Source organism: Hakea prostrata, chromosome 3, assembly GCF_041222555.1.
Source record: "Hakea prostrata isolate BN-2017 chromosome 3, UWA_Hpros_2, whole genome shotgun sequence".
NCBI lineage: Eukaryota > Viridiplantae > Streptophyta > Magnoliopsida > Proteales > Proteaceae > Hakea > Hakea prostrata.
The window spans coordinates 21,925,789-21,944,681 of NC_142602.1; the positions used below are offsets into that span (position 1 = coordinate 21,925,789).

Consider the following 18,893-nt stretch of genomic DNA (forward strand, 5'->3'; position numbering starts at 1 on the left):
CACTAAAAACGTGAATTTGTAGATTTATGGGTATGGGGTGAAACACAAAGATTTCACATCTACTATAAAAGCATTAAACATTTGCAAACATTCACAAAAATCATAGATAAATCTACGGATTTCATTCCATAGATTCAACTTAACCAAACAGTTCATTTAATGAATTATGACTCCATAGATTTGAAATCTCTAGATATTTGAGATCTCCAGACTTATGTAACCAAACAGATCCTTAGACACCAAGTCTATTTGGCATTCATAGGGGGTAAGAAGGATATTGTCAAGTCGACTTTCCAACACCGTGTCTCTTGATCAATAATGTCCGCGACCTTTTGGATTGCTGTAGACCGAAATTCCTTGTGTTGGATCATGTGGTTAGGATATTTTAGTAGATCCCAAATATCAATTAGGTCACCCTCCCACTCATACAACAAAATTCCATCGAAATTTGTGAAATTTTCACCGAAATTTTCCATTTTGGAAAATGCGAAACGAAACTCATGAGATCCAAAAAAAAGTCCTTAGTTTCGATCAAAACTATCGAAATTTCATCGGAACTTGGTTCAACCCAGTTGGACAGCTGGTACATGAGGAAAAAAATTCCCAAATTTCGTGGGAAACTTGAGAAATTTAGTGAAAAATTTGGAAAATTTCGTGGAAACTTGAAAAATTTCGTGGAAACTTGGAAAATTTCGTAGAAACTTGGGAAATTTCGTGGAAATCTAGGAAATTTCGTGGAAACCTAGGAAATTTCGTGGACACTTTGGACTTTTTCCTATAAATTTTGTAATTTTCCCAAATTTTCAATTTTTTTTTGTTTATTTCATGTTTCCCCAAATACCACGACAAATACTCCCTACATCAGGACTTCCCTATCCAAAGTGCGTATTCCCTCAGGTTGGTTATCTTAAGCATATTGATGACCAGACTCATAAATTAAAGGTTATCGATTAACTTGACTACCATAAGCATAAAATATCATGGGATGTCTATGTTCGTTGGTTGGAGGAGAGGATGTTATATGCATAAAAATACTCAACTCATAAGATGAATTCACTATTGACACCCCCTCTTAACACTAAGTTGTATTTTCCTTTTATTATCAACTATTTTGAAGTTAGAAATTATATATTGAATGTTATGTGCTTAAGTAGTTAAGTTTATAATGTCTTACCAAAATAAATAAATAAAAATTTATAATGTACTTTTTGGACAACTCTACGTTAATGTTATGTACATTGAATGACATATCTACATTGATTTTTTTAGCAAAATATAACAAATGTATTCTTTATACTCTAATTAGTTTAAATACAGGATCCCACCCCAAAATACTCTCTAAAACCTGTCGAAACTTAATGTCGAAACTTGTATGGAAAAGTCCTTGGTTTCCTCGAAATTTCTCAAGTTTCCACCTAAGTTTCCACCTAAGTTTCCACCTAAGTTTCCACCTAAGTTTCCCATTTTCATCCATCGAAACTTGAGTTTCCCTCGAATTTTTTACCATGCTCCCACCTTCCTTATAACCTAAACCAATTCTCCCTTCAAGAAGACCTTTCCATGCCCATGAAGATGAACTTCCTTATGCAGCCTCCAGAAAGGTACAATATGGAAAGTAGATCTGTTTATAGAACTTGGCACAATGAGCAATTGAATGTGCTGATAATTTTCATTCCAACTTAGTTAAGAGAGCTTTGTTTTGAGTAGTTGGATCCGTAAACCCAAGACCTCCATTTTTTTCAATCTACAATTCTCTCTTAAGATATCCAACAAAGCTTTTTGATGTTACTCATGCCCCACCTAAAAAATAGTGAAATATAGCTTGCTTAACCTTATTGTGACTAGATATAGGCAACTTAAAATGTGATGCTGCATGTCTTCTCTTTTAGATCCTTATACAACTCCTTCTTTGAGGCACCAAAGTATACTTGAAGGCTCAAATACTTCCTAGGTCCATCTCCGTATTTGACTTTCAAAATCCTAGAAAACCACCTTTTATTTTTGGTGGGGGTGTCGGGGGTTGAATGTGAGGCATGACATGTCCAAATTTATGCTTTGACAACTTGTTTTACAATAAAACTCCAAACAAATGTTCAACTTATGGACCTCTTCAAGCTTTATTTCAAAGAAAATTAAACTATTATCTGCAAATAAGAGGTGTGTGAGGGTTGGTGTGATTGTGAACCTGTATACCTTTAATGAAGCCAACTCTCTTTGCTGCTTGAAGAACTACTAAGAGGATCTGAGAACACAACATAAAGATTGTTGGGGAGAGAGGATTGCCCTATTGAATACCCTTGGGTGGGACTATTTTCTCTTGTGGGATGCCATTCACGTAAACCTAATATGACATAGTAGGGTTTTTTTTTCCAAACAAAAAACCCCCCCCCCCCCCACCCCCCGGAAACCAACCCTTCCTTAAATAAACCCCCCCCCCCCCCACCCTTTCTTTTCCCCTCCCCTTTTTTTGTGGTTTTTTTTTTTTTTTTTTTTTTTGTCCCCCTATTGTCATGAGATTAAGTGCCACTTGTAGGATGGACTTGGGCATGTTAATGTGTGGCTGAGATTAAACAGTTGCTTGAAAAGGGAATAAGCGACATAAGGGTAAATTATATATAGACCCCTGTGTTTGTAATTAATTACAGGTACTACCGCTAGAAAAAAAAAAAAACAATTACAGATGGGCCCTAATGATATTGATCTTGTAATGACTTATCCCGTTGATGTAGGGCCTAATGAGAGCATTCACGCTGATACCAAGTACGAGCGCTTGATCATTTATAGAAGGGTTGTGTATAAACGTAAGCTACATGTGACCAGGCAAAATTGAGACCTAGATTTCAGTTTTTTACACATACAAAATTGCATTCTGCATCTAGATTGATAAATCTGCATTCATTTAATAAATTTGATTAAGTATACATTTATAGTGAATTTTTTATATTCATTCTTCAGTTCTCAGGGAACCTTTTCCAGTAAGCTACTTCCATATGCTGCAACTCTTAAGCTTTATAAACATTGTACAGACAACATCAATTAATGGTATGCTATAAGGAAGGACTTGCGCCGGCACTATTTACTCGGAGGGGAAAAAAATTACTAGAAGACTAAAGATGACCAAAATGAAGGGAGGGAGGAAAAGGGAAGGGGGGAAGACAAAAGGAGGATAGGCCATGAAACCCCAACAATAAAAATCGAATAAATAAGTAGTTAAAAGGGTGAGAAATAAAAGCACCAGCTATTCTTATGTAGGGACTACAGCTGGGGTGCCAAGAGTTGAATATTTTTTCTGCAACTTCTCTTTCAACTGCTTGATCTTGGCATCCACCCTCACTGTGAAACCAATCTTGGTTTCTTGCCTTGCTTTGGATCGTTCTCTTCTCCACATGATTGCATCTTCGACGTCCTTTTTGCAATATTTGATTTCTTGGATAACATGATGGTCCATTGGGTTGAAGGATCGTTGGAATGAAATGTGGATCAAGTAGGGGAGAACACAAGCAAGTGTTACCAAGAGGGTGGAACACCAATAAATAGGTGCTGGTGCAAGAGCTTCCTCAAATATTCTGAAGGCACTACCAGAAATGAGTGGTGAGACCATCCCATAGAAGATAATAAAGATGTACCAAGTGGAGATGCTGCCCCAGATAAAGACGTGTTGGATCCATGTAAAGTGACTCATTGTGAGTGCAATCTGGCAATTTACAGCCCATGTGATGCAAGTGAACATTGTGGTTCCTACAGCAGCCATGTCTGAAGTCTGGCCTCCAGAACGGAAAGCTTGGTTGTAAAAGATGTTTATAATAAGGAAGAAGACAGTCAGAGATGAATAGAGACCATTTGCCATCCACCCAAATATCCTATACCAATCAAAGAACAGATTTCTAGGTCCTTGTTGATACAGAGCTGGGAACTGCCCAAAAACATAAGGTGCATGAATAGATAGATATTAATGGATAACAGCTCATGTGAGATGAAACAATAATTGAAGGAATGTAATCAGAACTAACCTGCAAGCAGACTTCAGAGGAGACATCTTGCTCAAACGCTCCTAGTGAAATGACGGGTAGTGCAGTAAGTATAACATTAAACAGTATCATATACCAGTCATCGTAGACAGGCTGTCCAGAAAATCCGGTGTATGCCTCAAAGTAGAAGAGCGTGAGACCGAAGGCTATATTCTTGTAAAAGAAGTAGCATATCTGATTGCATTCAATTAATGAACAGCAGACATCAGCAGAGAACATTATATAGTGCAATCATATAGAGATATAAAACTGGAAAGATCTAGAGGGAAAAGAAGGCAACACCACCCTTACCATCTGAGCAATCCTCTTATAGCACCAGTGCCCATGGACAACAAGAAGCCGCTCCAAAAACCGAAACTGGGAGATGGAAAAGTCACTAGCCATTACAGCCTGCAAAAAGCTGGAAATTCATCACTTGACCTGAACTATTAGAAGCAAATAATGAACATGAAGAGCAGGACCATGATTCATAGTCAAGTTCTCATTGAAGCCTAGACGAGGACAAGAATACATAAATAAAAATCTTATGTAGATCATTGCAACTGATTCAACCAGAAATCTTTGATTTCTTTAACAAAATCTTTGCCCTACAGGGTCAAATATGCGGAGGTCAATCTTTAGGCACTAGTTACTAACGTTCATGAATAAGATCTAAATAAATAAATAAATGTAAGAAAAAAAAGCCAACAAATGTTCATGGCATAGAAGGAATCAAACAAAAAAAGAGAGGAAAAAGTACATAAAAAATTGAACTGTCTACTTAATATTGATTCTCATAGAATTATAGTGGACTGATGTTTGATAAAGCAGTTCAATTAACAGTCACCAATAAAGGGAAATTAAGCGCATAGAAGCATTGTAGGAGATGACCCAAAGGATTAGACAGATGGGTTGACGATGGTCAATGATCATTGACCATACCAGTATAAGCATATACCCTCGTGGTGTGAATTGAAAGCTATTACAGCACAACAGGGAGGTCTAGAAGAAAGCATGTTGGGGTAACCAAAAAGTTCACAGAAGATTCAGAGGATAAAACCCAACATTGGAATGAAGTTAATATTTCCATAAAAAATAGGGGAATCAAGAGACAATTTATTATATCTTTTGATTAAAGATGCATGTTGCATGTATACAAAGCACAAGTGGGAGGAAGCTGAACCCATCACATCATTTAAACAAAATGGACTCTTAGATATATTACCAACCTGCATCCCTTCGACCCCACTGATACCTATGCCAATGTCTGCCTCTTGAATCATACCAACATCATTTGCACCATCACCAATTGCTAGAGTTGTTTTTCCAGTTCCCTCTTTTACCATTCTGGTCACCTAAAACCAGATCATAAGTAGACAAATGAGATCATTTATATGATTATTTTCTATCTAAAAGTAAGGACATGAACAACATTTTGGTCAAAAATTTCATTATATATCTGAAACAAAAGTTGAACATACCAGTGCCTTTTGCTTTGGTGAGACCCGGCAGCATATTACAGATGCACATTCAACAGCTAAAGTCAGAAGTTCTTTCTTGATATCATCCTCTAAAGCATAGGCTAGAGTCTTCCCATCAATAACTAAAGCGAAGGCAGCATGTGGGTCCTTCTCTACCTCAATCATGCGGGATGCATTTGTAATTTGCATCAAAACGTTTTCTTTCACAGCCTGCTGAAGAAATGAGGATAGGAAAAATGCTTAAGATGAAAAAGAGATTTCGAGTACCCATTTTTTCCAGGTTTTGTGAGTTTATTCTGCCACTACATTTAATTTTGGCTTGAAAGATATTCAGAACAATGCTAAGACATTAACGCAAATTATACCTTCTTGCTATCTTGGGCTAACAATTCTGTATCCATTGTTATGCAAATCTGCTTCATGCCTTGACGGAGTAGACTGCATGCATATCTGCAACAAATAAGCCCCAATTTCATTATTAATCCAATGTATCTTCCCAAGCGGTGAAGGGTTACAAGCTAACAAATATAGCTTTCCAAATGTAATGCACATTGAGAATACAATTGCAGTGTCAAAGGTACAAACCCTATGTTGATTGCAGTTTCCATCTTGTCGCCTGTCAAAACCCAGATCTTGAGACCAGCTTGTGCCAGTGTATCTATGCACTGTGGCACCTATTTACAAGAATTAAGATAAAAAGATGAATATGATTGAAAGAACCTCTATTTAATAATGACTCTAATATAATTGCCAAGCTTACCCCTTTCTGTAGTTTGTCCTCTACTGCAGTAGCACCAACAAGAATCAGATCCCTCTCCATCATATCTGAGATACGTTCAAGCATAGCCTCTCTATCAGAACCTATAGAAGTTTTGGCTCGAAGGAACTCACTGTTCCAAGCAGAATATTCAGACTCATCAAGTTTTTTGTATCCAAGAACCAATGTCCGCAGTCCTGCTTCTCCATATTCATTCAAATGCTTGGTAGTTTCCTCTTGAAATCGTCTTCCATTTTTGGCTAGGCGATCAAAAACTATGCTGTATGATTCCAGAAATATGCAATCAGAACTTGAAGGAGGACACATCAATGTGGTTATAACGCGAGTAAGAATTAAAGAAAGCTATCGATCAGATTGATAATGGTTCTTCTGAGGAAAAGAAGAACCATGTAAGGTGTAGAGTGATCCAACCTGTCTGCACCTTTGCACAGAAGAAGAATCTGCCCATCCTCATCCCGGACAATAACAGACATCCGCTTCCGTTTGCTATTGAATTCCAATAAATTTAGGACTTTGAACTCCCTGAAAATGTTAAGATAGACAGAAACAGATGCTGAGAATCTATGTAAGTACACCAAAAAAAACTCTGCTAATGCAAGTAAAGTTGTTTATGTCCTAACCTCTCAATTGGGTGAGCAGAAGTATATCTTTCTCGAACGAAAACACTCGTTTGAGTCCGTCTACAGAATTCAAATCCAAACTCCCTTGCTGCAACAAGAAAAGCTCCCTCATCTGGTGACTCGGATTCGTAATTGAAACCGCCTGTTTTCTCGTTAGGTTCAGGAATCCCAGTGTGACAAACAGCCAATATCCGAAAGAATAACAAGATGAGATCCGTGTTGGGTTCTTTCAAAAAACTTCCATCCATGAGGCGACTGTCTTCAAAACTGAATCCCTTTATCTTTTCACCCTTAGATGTAACCACCGACTCTAGTTCAATCCCTGAATCCATCTTATGAAGTTTTTGGTATCCCAAGGATCCTGAATGCCGCTCTTGTCTATTGTTTCTGAACTCCCCCCATCAAGGTCAAATGCCATCTGTCGTGCTGCAGCAATTTCTACTTCACTAGAAGACAAACCATAGGGCATACCAGCAATAGAGCACTTTAAGAAATCCATCTGATTGCACGTCAAAGTGCCAGTCTTATCAGAAAGAATTGTGCCCACCTGGCCTAGCTCCTCATTCAAGTTTGATGTTCGGGCTTGTGCAGGATTCCCAGTCTCTTCATCATACATTTGCAAGTCTTGGTTAATGAACATGGCTTGCAAAACTTTCACAACCTCAATTGAAACATACAGTGAGATGGGTATTAGGTATCCATAGAGAATAAGAGCAGTGACCAAATGGAAAATGCCTGACAATAAGGGCCTTGATGGGTCATACAAATTTGTGGTATTCTTTGGTTGCAAGTACCATGCCTTTGGCATGTCAAATTTCGTGTACAGTGCAAAGCCTATGGAGCTAATCACTGAGATTAACACAAGCAGGGTAAAAAGAAAGTAAATGATATAATCCATTTTTCTTTCAATTCGGCTCCTTTTGGAGGGAGATTTTGTTGAATTCTGCATAACTTTGGTGTCAGGGCCAGTGAATATTACCACCCCATACACATAAGCAGTGTTTCTGAGCTTAGAATCTCGAATAAGAATCTGACTAGGGTCAAGTGCATGAACCTGATGGTCATACTCGAGATTACCCACAAAAGTGTAGAGGTTAGGGTTTGGATCTTCACATGTGATTATTCCAGAAAAATCCTTGAAAGCTAAATCTTCGTCTAAAGGCAATGTTACCTCCAAAGATCTCTTGACCTTCAAGTTTGTCTCACCATCCAAATTCATAGTCTCGACGTAGCAAATCCCATCTTCATAGCTAGACGATAACAGAAGCAAATCTGCAGGAAAAAATTGGTCTTTTTCGACTTTTAAAACATCCCCAACTCGAACCTTCTGCCATGGTTTGCGACGAAAACTACCATCCCCTTGATGAATACTAACTTTTCTGGAATTGACCTCAATGTCCTGCATAAACCTACGCCAATCTTCTAGAGCTTCCTTTGCCATACTAAGGCCAACAACAAAGGCCAGTGGAGCTATCATACTCACGGCAGAGAATGGAGCAATGGGTGTGAGTGACAGAAGTGCAGCCATTAGAAAGTAGATATTTGCCACCCGCCGAAACTGCTCAAAGATTGCCTTGGGCAGGAAGGTGATAATATTGTATTTTGTGGTGGATATATAATTTGATGCATATTTCAGAGGCTTCCTCTGGTGCATATGAGGTTGGTTGCAGTACACAACTCGTGAGAAACCAGGGCCTCCAAGGGAAACTGGGCACTCTGACTTGTCGAAATGTGGACGGAAGCAAGCAAATGAGTAGATATTGCTCCATCGAAGCTTAGCCCTAATTTTGCCTGCTGGTGACATCTTTTATATGTTTTCAGGTCAACTTCAGTGAATTGGATAGACACCCATATGAAAAGCCAAAACTCACTAACAGAACCCGCAGAAACTCCAGGTGTTTCTGCTGCACATATCCTTCCATCAAAGCTAAAATCCATAGGCGGGTTCCGAGAATTCTAGCAATGAATAACCTAGAAGCAAAATTCAGAGAGGGAAAATAATATTAACCCCACCTCAAAAATCCAAAATTGCCCATTCACATGTCCTCTAATCTGTTCTTCATAAATGACAACTTCTAGACATACAATATTAGAATGCAGTTCAACTTTCAAAAGATATGCTATAAGAAAAGTAAGAAAACAATAAGAATTTCAAACTTATCTCAACGTAATATCACCTCCAAAATTCAACATTTACAAGTTTTCTTGCCGAATCTAATCTTACAATTCCAGATATGTGGCAAAACAGAGCAGTAGTCGACATTCACCGTTGAAAACCTAAACCATATCTTCAGATTACAACCCAAATTCTCAATGATGACAACGACATACTCAGAACTAACTGAAATATAGGTGGGCAAGGAAAATTCGAAAAACCCAAAAGAATTGTAAAGCTACAACGTAAATGCGCACATAATTGTAAGTTGCAACACAGGCTTATCAGTGTAAAAGGTAAAACAAGAAAAAGATAAATGGGTTCTACCAATCTTTAAAACAGAAAAGAAAAGGAAGAAATGTACCTGGTGCCATGACAGAAAACAAAAGAATGAAAAGCACCAGCAGGTCTTCGGAGAAGAAATTACATTAAAGAAGCATCGACATCAAAGCTCTTCCAATGATTTCAAAGAGAGCAATGGAAGAGCTTCGATATTTCGCAGAGAGGGAGAGAGCGACTATAGGATGGTGGGTTTGGGAGGTTGCCCACTCTCCCGTCCCGAACCAATTTTAGAATTTCCCGGTCGTATCAGTTATAATTTTTAGCGGAAATCTATTTTTATGTTTTTTTGTTTATAATTTACGATTTTTATAGAATTTTCAATTAAAAAATTTCGGGAAATTTTTGCTTCCTTGAAATCCTAACGATGAACTGGCGAAAACATCACCATAGGCTGGAAATACAGTTTCTAGAAATTAGCTGTGCCACCTGAGCTGATGTAGCTCACTATTTTACCTGGCACTTTCAAGGTGAACGGTGAACCCTATAAAATCTAACTGCATTCTATTTATCGACAGGGGCGAATGAATGAGAATTTTTTGAAAAAGGAAACTAAATGTTCATTATTGTGATTTTCTTTGATGAAGTGTAACCAAAGCCATGAGAGAGAGATTTTTCCTCTCATAAAAGATTCATTATTTTATTTGATTTTAATTTAAAAAATAATATCTTAGCTGCCGACGTTCCCGCCAATAAAAGTCCAAATCCCGCGCACGTTCAACTAATGCGTCAAAGCGAGTTTTTTAATTTTTTTAATTAATTAATTAATTTTATATTTTATTTTAAGAAAAAAGAAAAAAAATCTCGGACTAATAGCTTTATATAGGGAGTAATGATGTTTTATATTTGTGATGAGACTTCGTTGTTGGCTTAAGGAGATTCATACTTTTAATCTCATCAGAAGCTTCAAACTCTTGACCTCATATTATGATGCATTGATCTTTACCAATTAAATTAATCTAATATGACATTCAATTTTGTATGCGGTACTATGATTTTTGGGTCTTTGGTTGAAAATAAGGAGAGTAATAATCGATTTCTAGAAATGAATCTTATATTTGATATCTTGACTTCAACTGTCAATTTTCATGGACATTAATTCATAAAAGACAGTGGATATGCTTCTAGCATAGTAGTGATATCGTCTTATATAGAAGCACCAAGTCCAAAGAAGTCATGGGTTTGAACCTCCATCCCTCTACACTTTTTCCTATCTCCCTGAGCCATGAGCTCCTAATTGTTATGACTGGTTTGATGATGATCCAAAAAGGAAAAAAAAAATATATCATACTATCATATCATACTACTATTATAAAAGTATGAACTTAAGAAACATGGCTACATTTCGTTTTCCACAAATGACCTTTTGTATTCAATCAGTTAGATAAGCAAATTAGTAATAAATGATGTCTAAAATTGTAAATTTAAATTCTCAATATCTCTTTTTCTCATTATTTTAATAAATCATTAATTGATTGATATGTTATTCGATGTCTCATTGTATTCTCATAAAAATGAGATCCAAAATTAATTAGACATGTTATACACTTATACCAAGTAATAAAATCTATTAATTAAGGAAACGTTTCTTAAATTTACATAGGAAGAGCAAACGTTTCTTAAATTTCAATGTTACTGTGAAACTGAACTAATTAATTGAAAGTTGAAACCCACAGTTGTTGGCAACGAGGAAGAAGAAACGTTTTGACCGAAAAATAAATAAATAAATGAACAAGATCGATTACTGTAGAATCCATAGCATTGAGATCATTTACGATATGGCTCATACAAAAGGAAGAAAACCCATCATCAACTTCATGTTTTGATCAAACCCATCATCAACTTCTTGTTTCGATTACTTTAGCATGTTTATTTGCCTAAATTCACTTTGGTTCTCTGTTATCTGCTCTGGGTTTTCTTTTTTTCTTGCTTCTTTTGTCCAAGTTCTTATTAACAACATAGATTATTTTTTGTATCGGCACTAGGAAGATGATGATGACATTGGAGATTCTCTCAATTGAGTTTTCCTCTCGTCAAGAAAATGGATCTAAATTCCTGCTTTGACCTGACTGTGTCGCATAGAATTCCATCGTTGGAGACTTATTGAGTTTTGTTTTACTCTTGAAACTCTAACCATAAACTTAGCGGGTTCTTCTTTTGTACACTCTGTTCCCGATTGTAAATCTATATGCAAACTTATATTTACAAAGAAACATTTAGGTTGTACACTAAAACTTAATTCAAATGAAAAATATAAAATTTTAAATTCCACACATCATGCATGCATTCTATAAAAGGAGGCACATCACACGTGCATATGCACATGCGTCATTACTAGTATCATAAAAGGTAGTTTTTAGGTTGGATCCAATTAGGATCTCATTTTCAAGTTTAATAGTCTCTGTGGTTTGGGATACAAATTGGCCCAAACAATTTGAGCTCACTCTTAATTCATTTTGAGCTTGAACAAGATCTAGACACAAAGTATGACCCAAGGAGTACGTTAGAATGATTTCAAATTAGAGTCAAGGTCAGGTTAAGATTGAGTGTTTGACTTGGGTTGACTTGGTCTAACTCAACCTTAATTACTAGCTTAGTAACAACATGAAGTTATCATTGTTTTATTGTTTCATGATGAAGCTCAAGGTTAGGTTTAAATCAGCTTGACCCGGATCAAAGTCAATATCAAAGTCGTAAAAGCCAACCCGACCTGACCCTATTATAACCCTACTTGGCTACCTAGTGGTATAGATGGATCATAACAACAATAACTTGGCTACTTTCTAGTCAGTTCCACCTAAGATTCATGCTATTGTGAATTCTTTTCTTCCCAAAAAATTATAAAACCAAAACCCAATTCAATAGTGAGCTTGATTGAATAAATGCAAGGAGTAAGAATCAGTTCTAATCGAAAATGTGGTTGAAATCCATTTATTAGTCACATCAATCAACTTTTTTATGTGATTTATAAATGGATTTCAACTATATGATATGATGTTGGGACACATGACACATATCTGCAAGGAAATAGATGGTCCATTTCTTGGTCAGTCAAGACTTTGGCACAGTTGCCGCCAAAATCTTTTCGTAGATTCTCGATTTGACTGAAAAAACTTTTTTTGAGTGAATAAAGTTTATGCATATCATGCACACTTGAGTTTGTGCAGTTATCAATTTGTCATGTATTAGAGTTTATCTCCAAATAAAGTTAAATTTGATCATTCTTTCTCTATTCTTCTAACTTTGTTATACATTTGCCTCATTAACATCTAATTTGTCTTTATAATGCTTTTTAACAACTCCATATGGTCAATTGTGAAATTGCCCTATAAAATCTTATTTTTAAGATTAATAGAATACACCTTATTTGATGTCGATGTGCATATGGGATTGTTGCTTTATTGAGTTTGTAAGAACTCATTCTTTGTGGATTATCTCTATTTTTCTGTAGGTGACTATACAGATGCTGGAGAAGTTCAGTATGTATGGGAGAACTCCAATGAAGAGGATGTGGAGAAGTCAATGAGAATTAGTGCTGCACAATATGAAGCCTCCTGCGGGTGCATGGAGTGCTTTTATGGACACTTATTGATGGCAAGAGGATCCAAGTGGTTCGTCATTTGGATAGGTCGATGAAAGAGGGTCTCATGACACATTTTATTCATAAATTAGATGAAGGTTGTGCCAATATTGAGAAAGAGAAGAATGATAATTAAACTATGATATTTTCTTTGCTTTCGTTGGAAACATTCTTTTGAATACATTTCCTTTTTTTATTCATTCCTTGGTTTACATTTATTACCTTACTTTGGATTTTGGACTCTTTATTTCTTTACATTAATTATTATTGTTCTTTACTCTTGATTTGGTGGTGTGTATTTATTATTACTAATGGCTAAATCGAGGATCTTGTGGTTGTGGATCACATCCATGGGTTGTCGGGCAAATCCGATACCGGCGGGTGGGGTGTGACAATTGTCATGTTCGGATCTGAGCCCTCGAGACGTAGGTCGAAAGATTGAACTTAGTCATCAGTTTCTTATCTCTTCTCTTCTTTTTTGCTTCAATCTTGTGTTATATCATCATCGTGAATCAATCGGGGTTCCATAATAGTGGTAGCCAAGCCTTGTTTTGCTGGGTTTTTTGTTTGATTGGTCGGATTTTTATTTATTTCTTGCTTTGATTTGGTGTTTGAAGCTTCGTTTGTGGTGTTTGTGGTGCTTTAAGGCTTTAATTGAAGCTTCTAGAGTTTTTCGGGTTCTAGGGTTTCTTTATTCCTCTTCCAAAACGGCAACAGAGGTAGGTGGGGGGTGTGGATTCTTCACCTTTTGAGGAATCTTGAGTGTTGGTTAGGTCTTCTAACCTTTCTGTAATCGACTCCTCACCTGGTTTAGGAACCCTAACCCTAGGGTTGCATCACATTTTGGTTTTGATCCTAATTTCCCTAATCTGAGTGGTCTTATGGGGAGTTCTACGGTGGATATTGAGAAGTTTGATGGCATTGGGGATTTTGCCATTTGAAAGAGAAAGGTGCATGCCCTAATGGCACAACTGAAGCTCCTGAGAGCCATAGATGATCCTGAAGCCTTCTTTGTTGGTGTTGAACCTTCTCGAAAGGGGGAGGCTATGGAAAGTGTTATAGGCTGCGAAATACTGTAGAGACGCATTTGACTTTCCAAAATAATCATACGAAAGCAAATTTTTCCATAAAAAGAATGATTTTGATGGCCTCACAGATATTACATATCTAGATGTTACAGACTTATTTGAAGATAACAATTAAAGCTTTTTAAATACTAAATATTATGGAAGACAAAGACAATACAATATATGGTTTCTCTTTTGTTTCAAGTGGTAAATTCAATAGATAGTGCTTGTGCACCTTATAATGATAATGATCCTTCATATTGTGTGGTATGAGATCCTTTTTTTCAAGAAAAATAGAAATATCATCATTAATAAATAATGGTCTAGTTAATAATTATTAAATAACTCATAATTAAGAGGTCACAAGTTAACTTTCCTCGAGTCCTATCATCCGTGGCTTCTGGCCATGGGCTCAGTTGTTCAACTCAAGAATCTTAAGGCCATCAATCTCCTTTCTCTTAACCCTGAGGGGTGGCTCAGTTAGTAAAAAATAATACCTCCAAATAAGAGGTCAAAGTTCAAATCTTCTTGAGACCAAGGGCAAAGCCCCACTTTATGTCACATAATACTCTCATTCCTAATATAAAGTAATACTAAAATTATCAAAAAAAAAAAAAAAAAAAAAAAAAGACAAAAAGACAAAAATCATTGGCTTTATTAGGAAAGATATTAACTTTCAAAGCCACTAACAACCAACCACAAAATTGTAACTCTAAGGATGGCGACGGGAAAGGTAAATTTTTTTTGTCACGTACTATAATAAAAGAGAATCTCTTCATCCACCATGATGTGATTGAAGTGAGTTGCTGAATTTCATTATTATCTCGTGATTGGTAGACAAGCATACAACATACCATACGCTATGAGGTACAACGTGCAATGTACGACTTACGGATTTTTTTTATTTTTTAGTTTGGTAGAAACTTTCTTGTTTAGTTCAGTGTATGGAGTGTGTGGACAGAAAGCCTGTAGCTGTCCACAAAATTACTTGGTCAAAAGTTTCTTGTTTTGGGCAAAATTGAATGACAACTTCATGACAAAGGAAGCAACTGTAGAAGTACATGTTTCCAGTTTAAGAGAGGACAACAATTTCTGATGAGACTGATCACTGAGGTGTTGCCGCTGCATTCATGAATTAGTTGTTCTAGCAGTGCCAGGTGAACTTGGGTTAGGCTTTTGAAGCTTTGATGTCACTGCACATTAAGATGGCATCTAGTGGTTAATTATCCGGAGAAACAAAGAAAGCTTGGATGATTCTTACTGGTATTCCTTTTGCATCTCCAGCACAATGATGGACCCATGGAGAGAGAATTTAGATTAGAAAGGCCATTTGACATTAGATGCTTTCACAAGAGCAAAGCGAGTAAAGTAACTTGCAGCACTTGTCTCTTGGACTCTTTCTTTCTTTCTCTCTTCTTGTTCTTGTTCTTCTTCTTTCTTTCTTTTCTATCTTTTTCTTTCTTCTTTACAAAGAGCAAATTCTCATCACTCCTGGGATTCTATTTACTCCCTTGCATGCAACTTATTAGAATTTGAATTCCTATCCCATGCAAACATTTCATGCAATAAGAATTCATTAGGCTTAGGGTTTTGTGCAAGCAATTCTTGTGAAGACTTGTCTGAAACTTATCTTTAACCCTGGAAGTCTACATTTTTTTCTTTTTCATCCCTTTGAGGGTTAGAAAGATCATTTCAAGAGAGAGGGAAAGGGAGGTGGGGGATGGAAATAATATTAGAAACCATAACCTTGCCAGTACCTGTCTTCAAATAGTATTTTTAAGTCTAACCATCTACTGGTAAAGATTTTGATTATTGTCTAGATTTTAACGATTAAAGTCACAATTTGTATAGTGAATAAAAAACACAATCTGACATGAAATCAATTGGAGCTATTTCTTTGTCCATTTTGAACGTGGAAGATACGTTTACAGGGACTGTAGCAACATGATTTTGTCCGTTTTTTAACTTCTGGAATAACATTATTTGCAGGAGAATATTAATTTGGTAGAGTTGGCTTATCACCATAGCATATTAATGTGAACTCTGAAGTGTAAAGCAACTTGAATGTTTCTCTTTTCTGTTTTCTTAAGCTAAAGCCTTAATCAATCAAATCAAATTCAAACAAGATAACAGCCGAAATCCGTAAGATTCTTCTCCTTTTCCTAACTATTTTGTATGGATTTTCAGACGCAGCAGTGTGCTGCCAAATGGAGCTAGCTGCTTCTTTAGTCTAAAATTTTAGAACAGGACACTCGTCACAAAAAGATTGGGTACTCTTTTCCATTATCTTTGGCAGGTGTAACAGGTGCTGCAATGAAACTGAGTGCTCAGAAGGGTAAATCAATCACATGAAATTTACTTTAAGTGGTCTCTTTGATATCAAAAACTAACCAATAACATTTGGGCTGGTAATAATCAATATTCAACAGAGATGTGACTACAAAACTTTTCAACCTATTGTTTTTATTCCCAAAAGTTTTCTCCACTAAGAAGGAGCCTGAATGCTGAAATTTCATAGAATGTTGCCGATTTAAGTGCTGGCTAAGGAAGTGTCCTTAGTAAGAGTAGATATAAGCTCTGTAGGCCATCCCATGGGTTGCATGATTCTTGCAGATGTGGGCTCAGTAATCTGTGCATTTGGGTTCTATTGTATATCTCTCTCTTCTCTCTTAATTCTTGCAGTATGTTTTAACACATTCTCTGCACTTTGCAGAGGTACCATGTGTTGTACGAGAAGAATCTTACAAGGACAAGTTGATCCAAGACTTGCCAACAGATTTGGGTCCATTGCTTTTGATGTTAGAGAGGCTAGCTTTTGTTAGATATGTCCCTGTTGTCTCCACATTTCAAGAAAACTAAAGAGTTTTTAATTCGTAAATCATCACCTTAGTGATGGATGCAATCATTAACCAATCACATATGAATCTTTTGTATCTGGGACTCATTAGTTTTACCTAACTATCATTACTAAATATGATCAATCCACGGTTTACCATGCTGGTTGCACGTGTATCATGCTTCCATTAGTATGTCCAAAACTACAGTACTCTCTCTAAAACCTTTAGAAGGCAAGGAACTTTTGAGAGAAACTTCATAGATACTTAGCAGAGAGAGAGAGAGAGAGAATGGGTTGTCACTCATGCTGCAACAAACAGCAGGTGAGGAGGGGACTGTGGTCACCTGAGGAAGATGAGAAACTCATTAATTACATCTCAACCTATGGCCATGGTCGTTGCTGGAGCTCGGTTCCTGGGCTTGCAGGTAACACTAAAACCTAATCGTATATCATTGATTTATGAATGATATATCTCATGATAACTTTTATCATGTCGATTATTGGTGTAGGTTTGCAAAGATGTGGTAAGAGTTGCAGATTAAGATGGATTAATTACCTTAGACCGGATTTAAAACGTGGGAAGTTCTCTGTGGAAGAGGTATCTCTTATACTGAAACTCCATAGCGTTCTTGGTAACAGGTAAGCACTGCCATTAACATCTTCATCATTTTCACAATCACATCAATATGTGGAACCGATGAATTTGCATCTTATTGTACAGATGGTCTCAGATAGCCAAGCACCTACCAGGAAGAACTGACAATGAGGTCAAGAACTTCTGGAACTCAAGCATAAAGAAGAATCTCTTCTCTCGTGCTGTTTCCCAATTGGCCACCATTAATCCTGATATCTGCAACCTCACTTTTGGTTTCAATGAGGCTATGTTGCCAATGAAATTCAACTATGACTTCCTCATGGATACCCAACAAGAACTTTTTCAACTTTCCAATCCCATTTCAATGCTTCAAAGTTCCAACAATGGTGATTTCCAGCCTGAACTAAGTTATCTGGGGATGACACCCGTGATGCTGCAGAATGTATCTCATTCTGACACAATATGGCCTCCGAATTATCAGCCTACTGATACTCAGGATTGTCATGTGAATTCCAAGCTCACTTCCACAGCTTTTAGTGATAATGATCCTCTGGTGATGCCTGAGATGGCTTTGGACCTGGACATGAATGAATATACTGGTTTGCCATCATTATCATCTGCATCTTCTTCTGGTGCTACACAAGAAGTTTATCACCTGCGCACTGCTGGCCTTCCAAGTTTGACATCTGGATTGTCTTACCCATGTATACCAACCAACCATATGGAGTACATTGCTGCTGCTGCCTTCTTGCCATCGTCCTTGTCTTTGTAGATCTGCAACATCTGGGCATCTGTATATGAACTCTAATCTGCAATTTTCTTCAAGCTGGACTCCATCGAGAGTTTGGCTTGGCTTTCCTCTCTCAGTTATTTGTGTGCATTAGCGTGTATGTTCTTAATAGAAGATGCATGTATTACATGAAAAGCTCTAATTTGGCCGTGCTCTATGATGATGGTGTGGTGTGGTATATATGTCCCTCTTGATCCATATATATTTGGAAGCTACGTAGCAACATGGGCTTTCTTGTTTCTTCTATAATAAAGTTTCAGAGTTTATGTCGTCCTAAATGGTTTCATGCATGCATTCCCAGTGTCTTACTCTAGTTGTTTCCACTGCTTGTACTTGGTAATGAATTTCGGCATGGTTAATTTTCTAATTTTATTGCTAGACATATTATCCTCATTTGAGTGGGTTTTATGAGGTAATTTTTTGTCAACTTAAGCAAGAGACTTGATTTTTTCTCTGGGTGTTCGTGGGGAGGGAGAGATTTTAGGTTTTAGGTTCCTGAACAAGTGTGGGGAGGAATTAATCTCTTAAACCACACCAATGATATCATGACGAATGGTATCTTCCCCAGAGAAAACCTTGCTTTAACAGGGGAAAACTTTTTACTTGCGGTTGCTCTTTCTTAAATGTCTGATTTCCATTTACATG

At 36.9% G+C, this 18,893-nt stretch overlaps 1 protein-coding gene and 2 pseudogenes across 2 annotated transcripts; 1 reads left to right on the forward strand and 2 right to left on the reverse strand.

The window, feature by feature from the left end:
- Nucleotides 1-3,244: 3,244 nt before the first annotated feature.
- Nucleotides 3,245-4,036, reverse strand: LOC149021579 (putative phospholipid-transporting ATPase 5 pseudogene; annotated as a pseudogene).
- Nucleotides 4,037-4,086: 50 nt separating this feature from the next.
- Nucleotides 4,087-9,590, reverse strand: LOC149021580 (putative phospholipid-transporting ATPase 4; annotated as a pseudogene). Its single transcript, XR_016172056.1, has 10 exons — nt 9,406-9,590; nt 6,887-8,857; nt 6,678-6,788; nt 6,249-6,525; nt 6,074-6,162; nt 5,854-5,938; nt 5,489-5,698; nt 5,237-5,362; nt 4,320-4,418; nt 4,087-4,206 (listed from the first exon to the last, which is right to left on the reverse strand). The product of XR_016172056.1 is annotated as a putative phospholipid-transporting ATPase 4 (transcript).
- A 7,562-nt stretch (nt 9,591-17,152) lies between these two features.
- LOC149021581 (transcription factor MYB46-like) lies at nt 17,153-18,230 on the forward strand. The gene is made up of 3 exons (XM_089147465.1): nt 17,153-17,288; nt 17,373-17,502; nt 17,585-18,230. Exons 1-3 carry the CDS (start codon nt 17,153-17,155, stop codon nt 18,228-18,230), a joined length of 912 nt encoding a protein of 303 aa, XP_089003591.1.
- The last annotated feature ends 663 nt before the right edge of the window (nt 18,231-18,893 follow it).

Excerpts from the sequence above, each read along its gene's own strand:
- LOC149021581 (XM_089147465.1), top strand. The coding sequence starts at position 17,153 with ATGGGTTGTCACTCATGCTGCAACAAACAGCAGGTGAGGAGGGGACTG. Across the intron at positions 17,289-17,372 it reads CTCGGTTCCTGGGCTTGCAG|GTTTGCAAAGATGTGGTAAG; the intron begins GTAACACTAAAA and ends TTATTGGTGTAG. Across the intron at positions 17,503-17,584 it reads CATAGCGTTCTTGGTAACAG|ATGGTCTCAGATAGCCAAGC; the intron begins GTAAGCACTGCC and ends CTTATTGTACAG.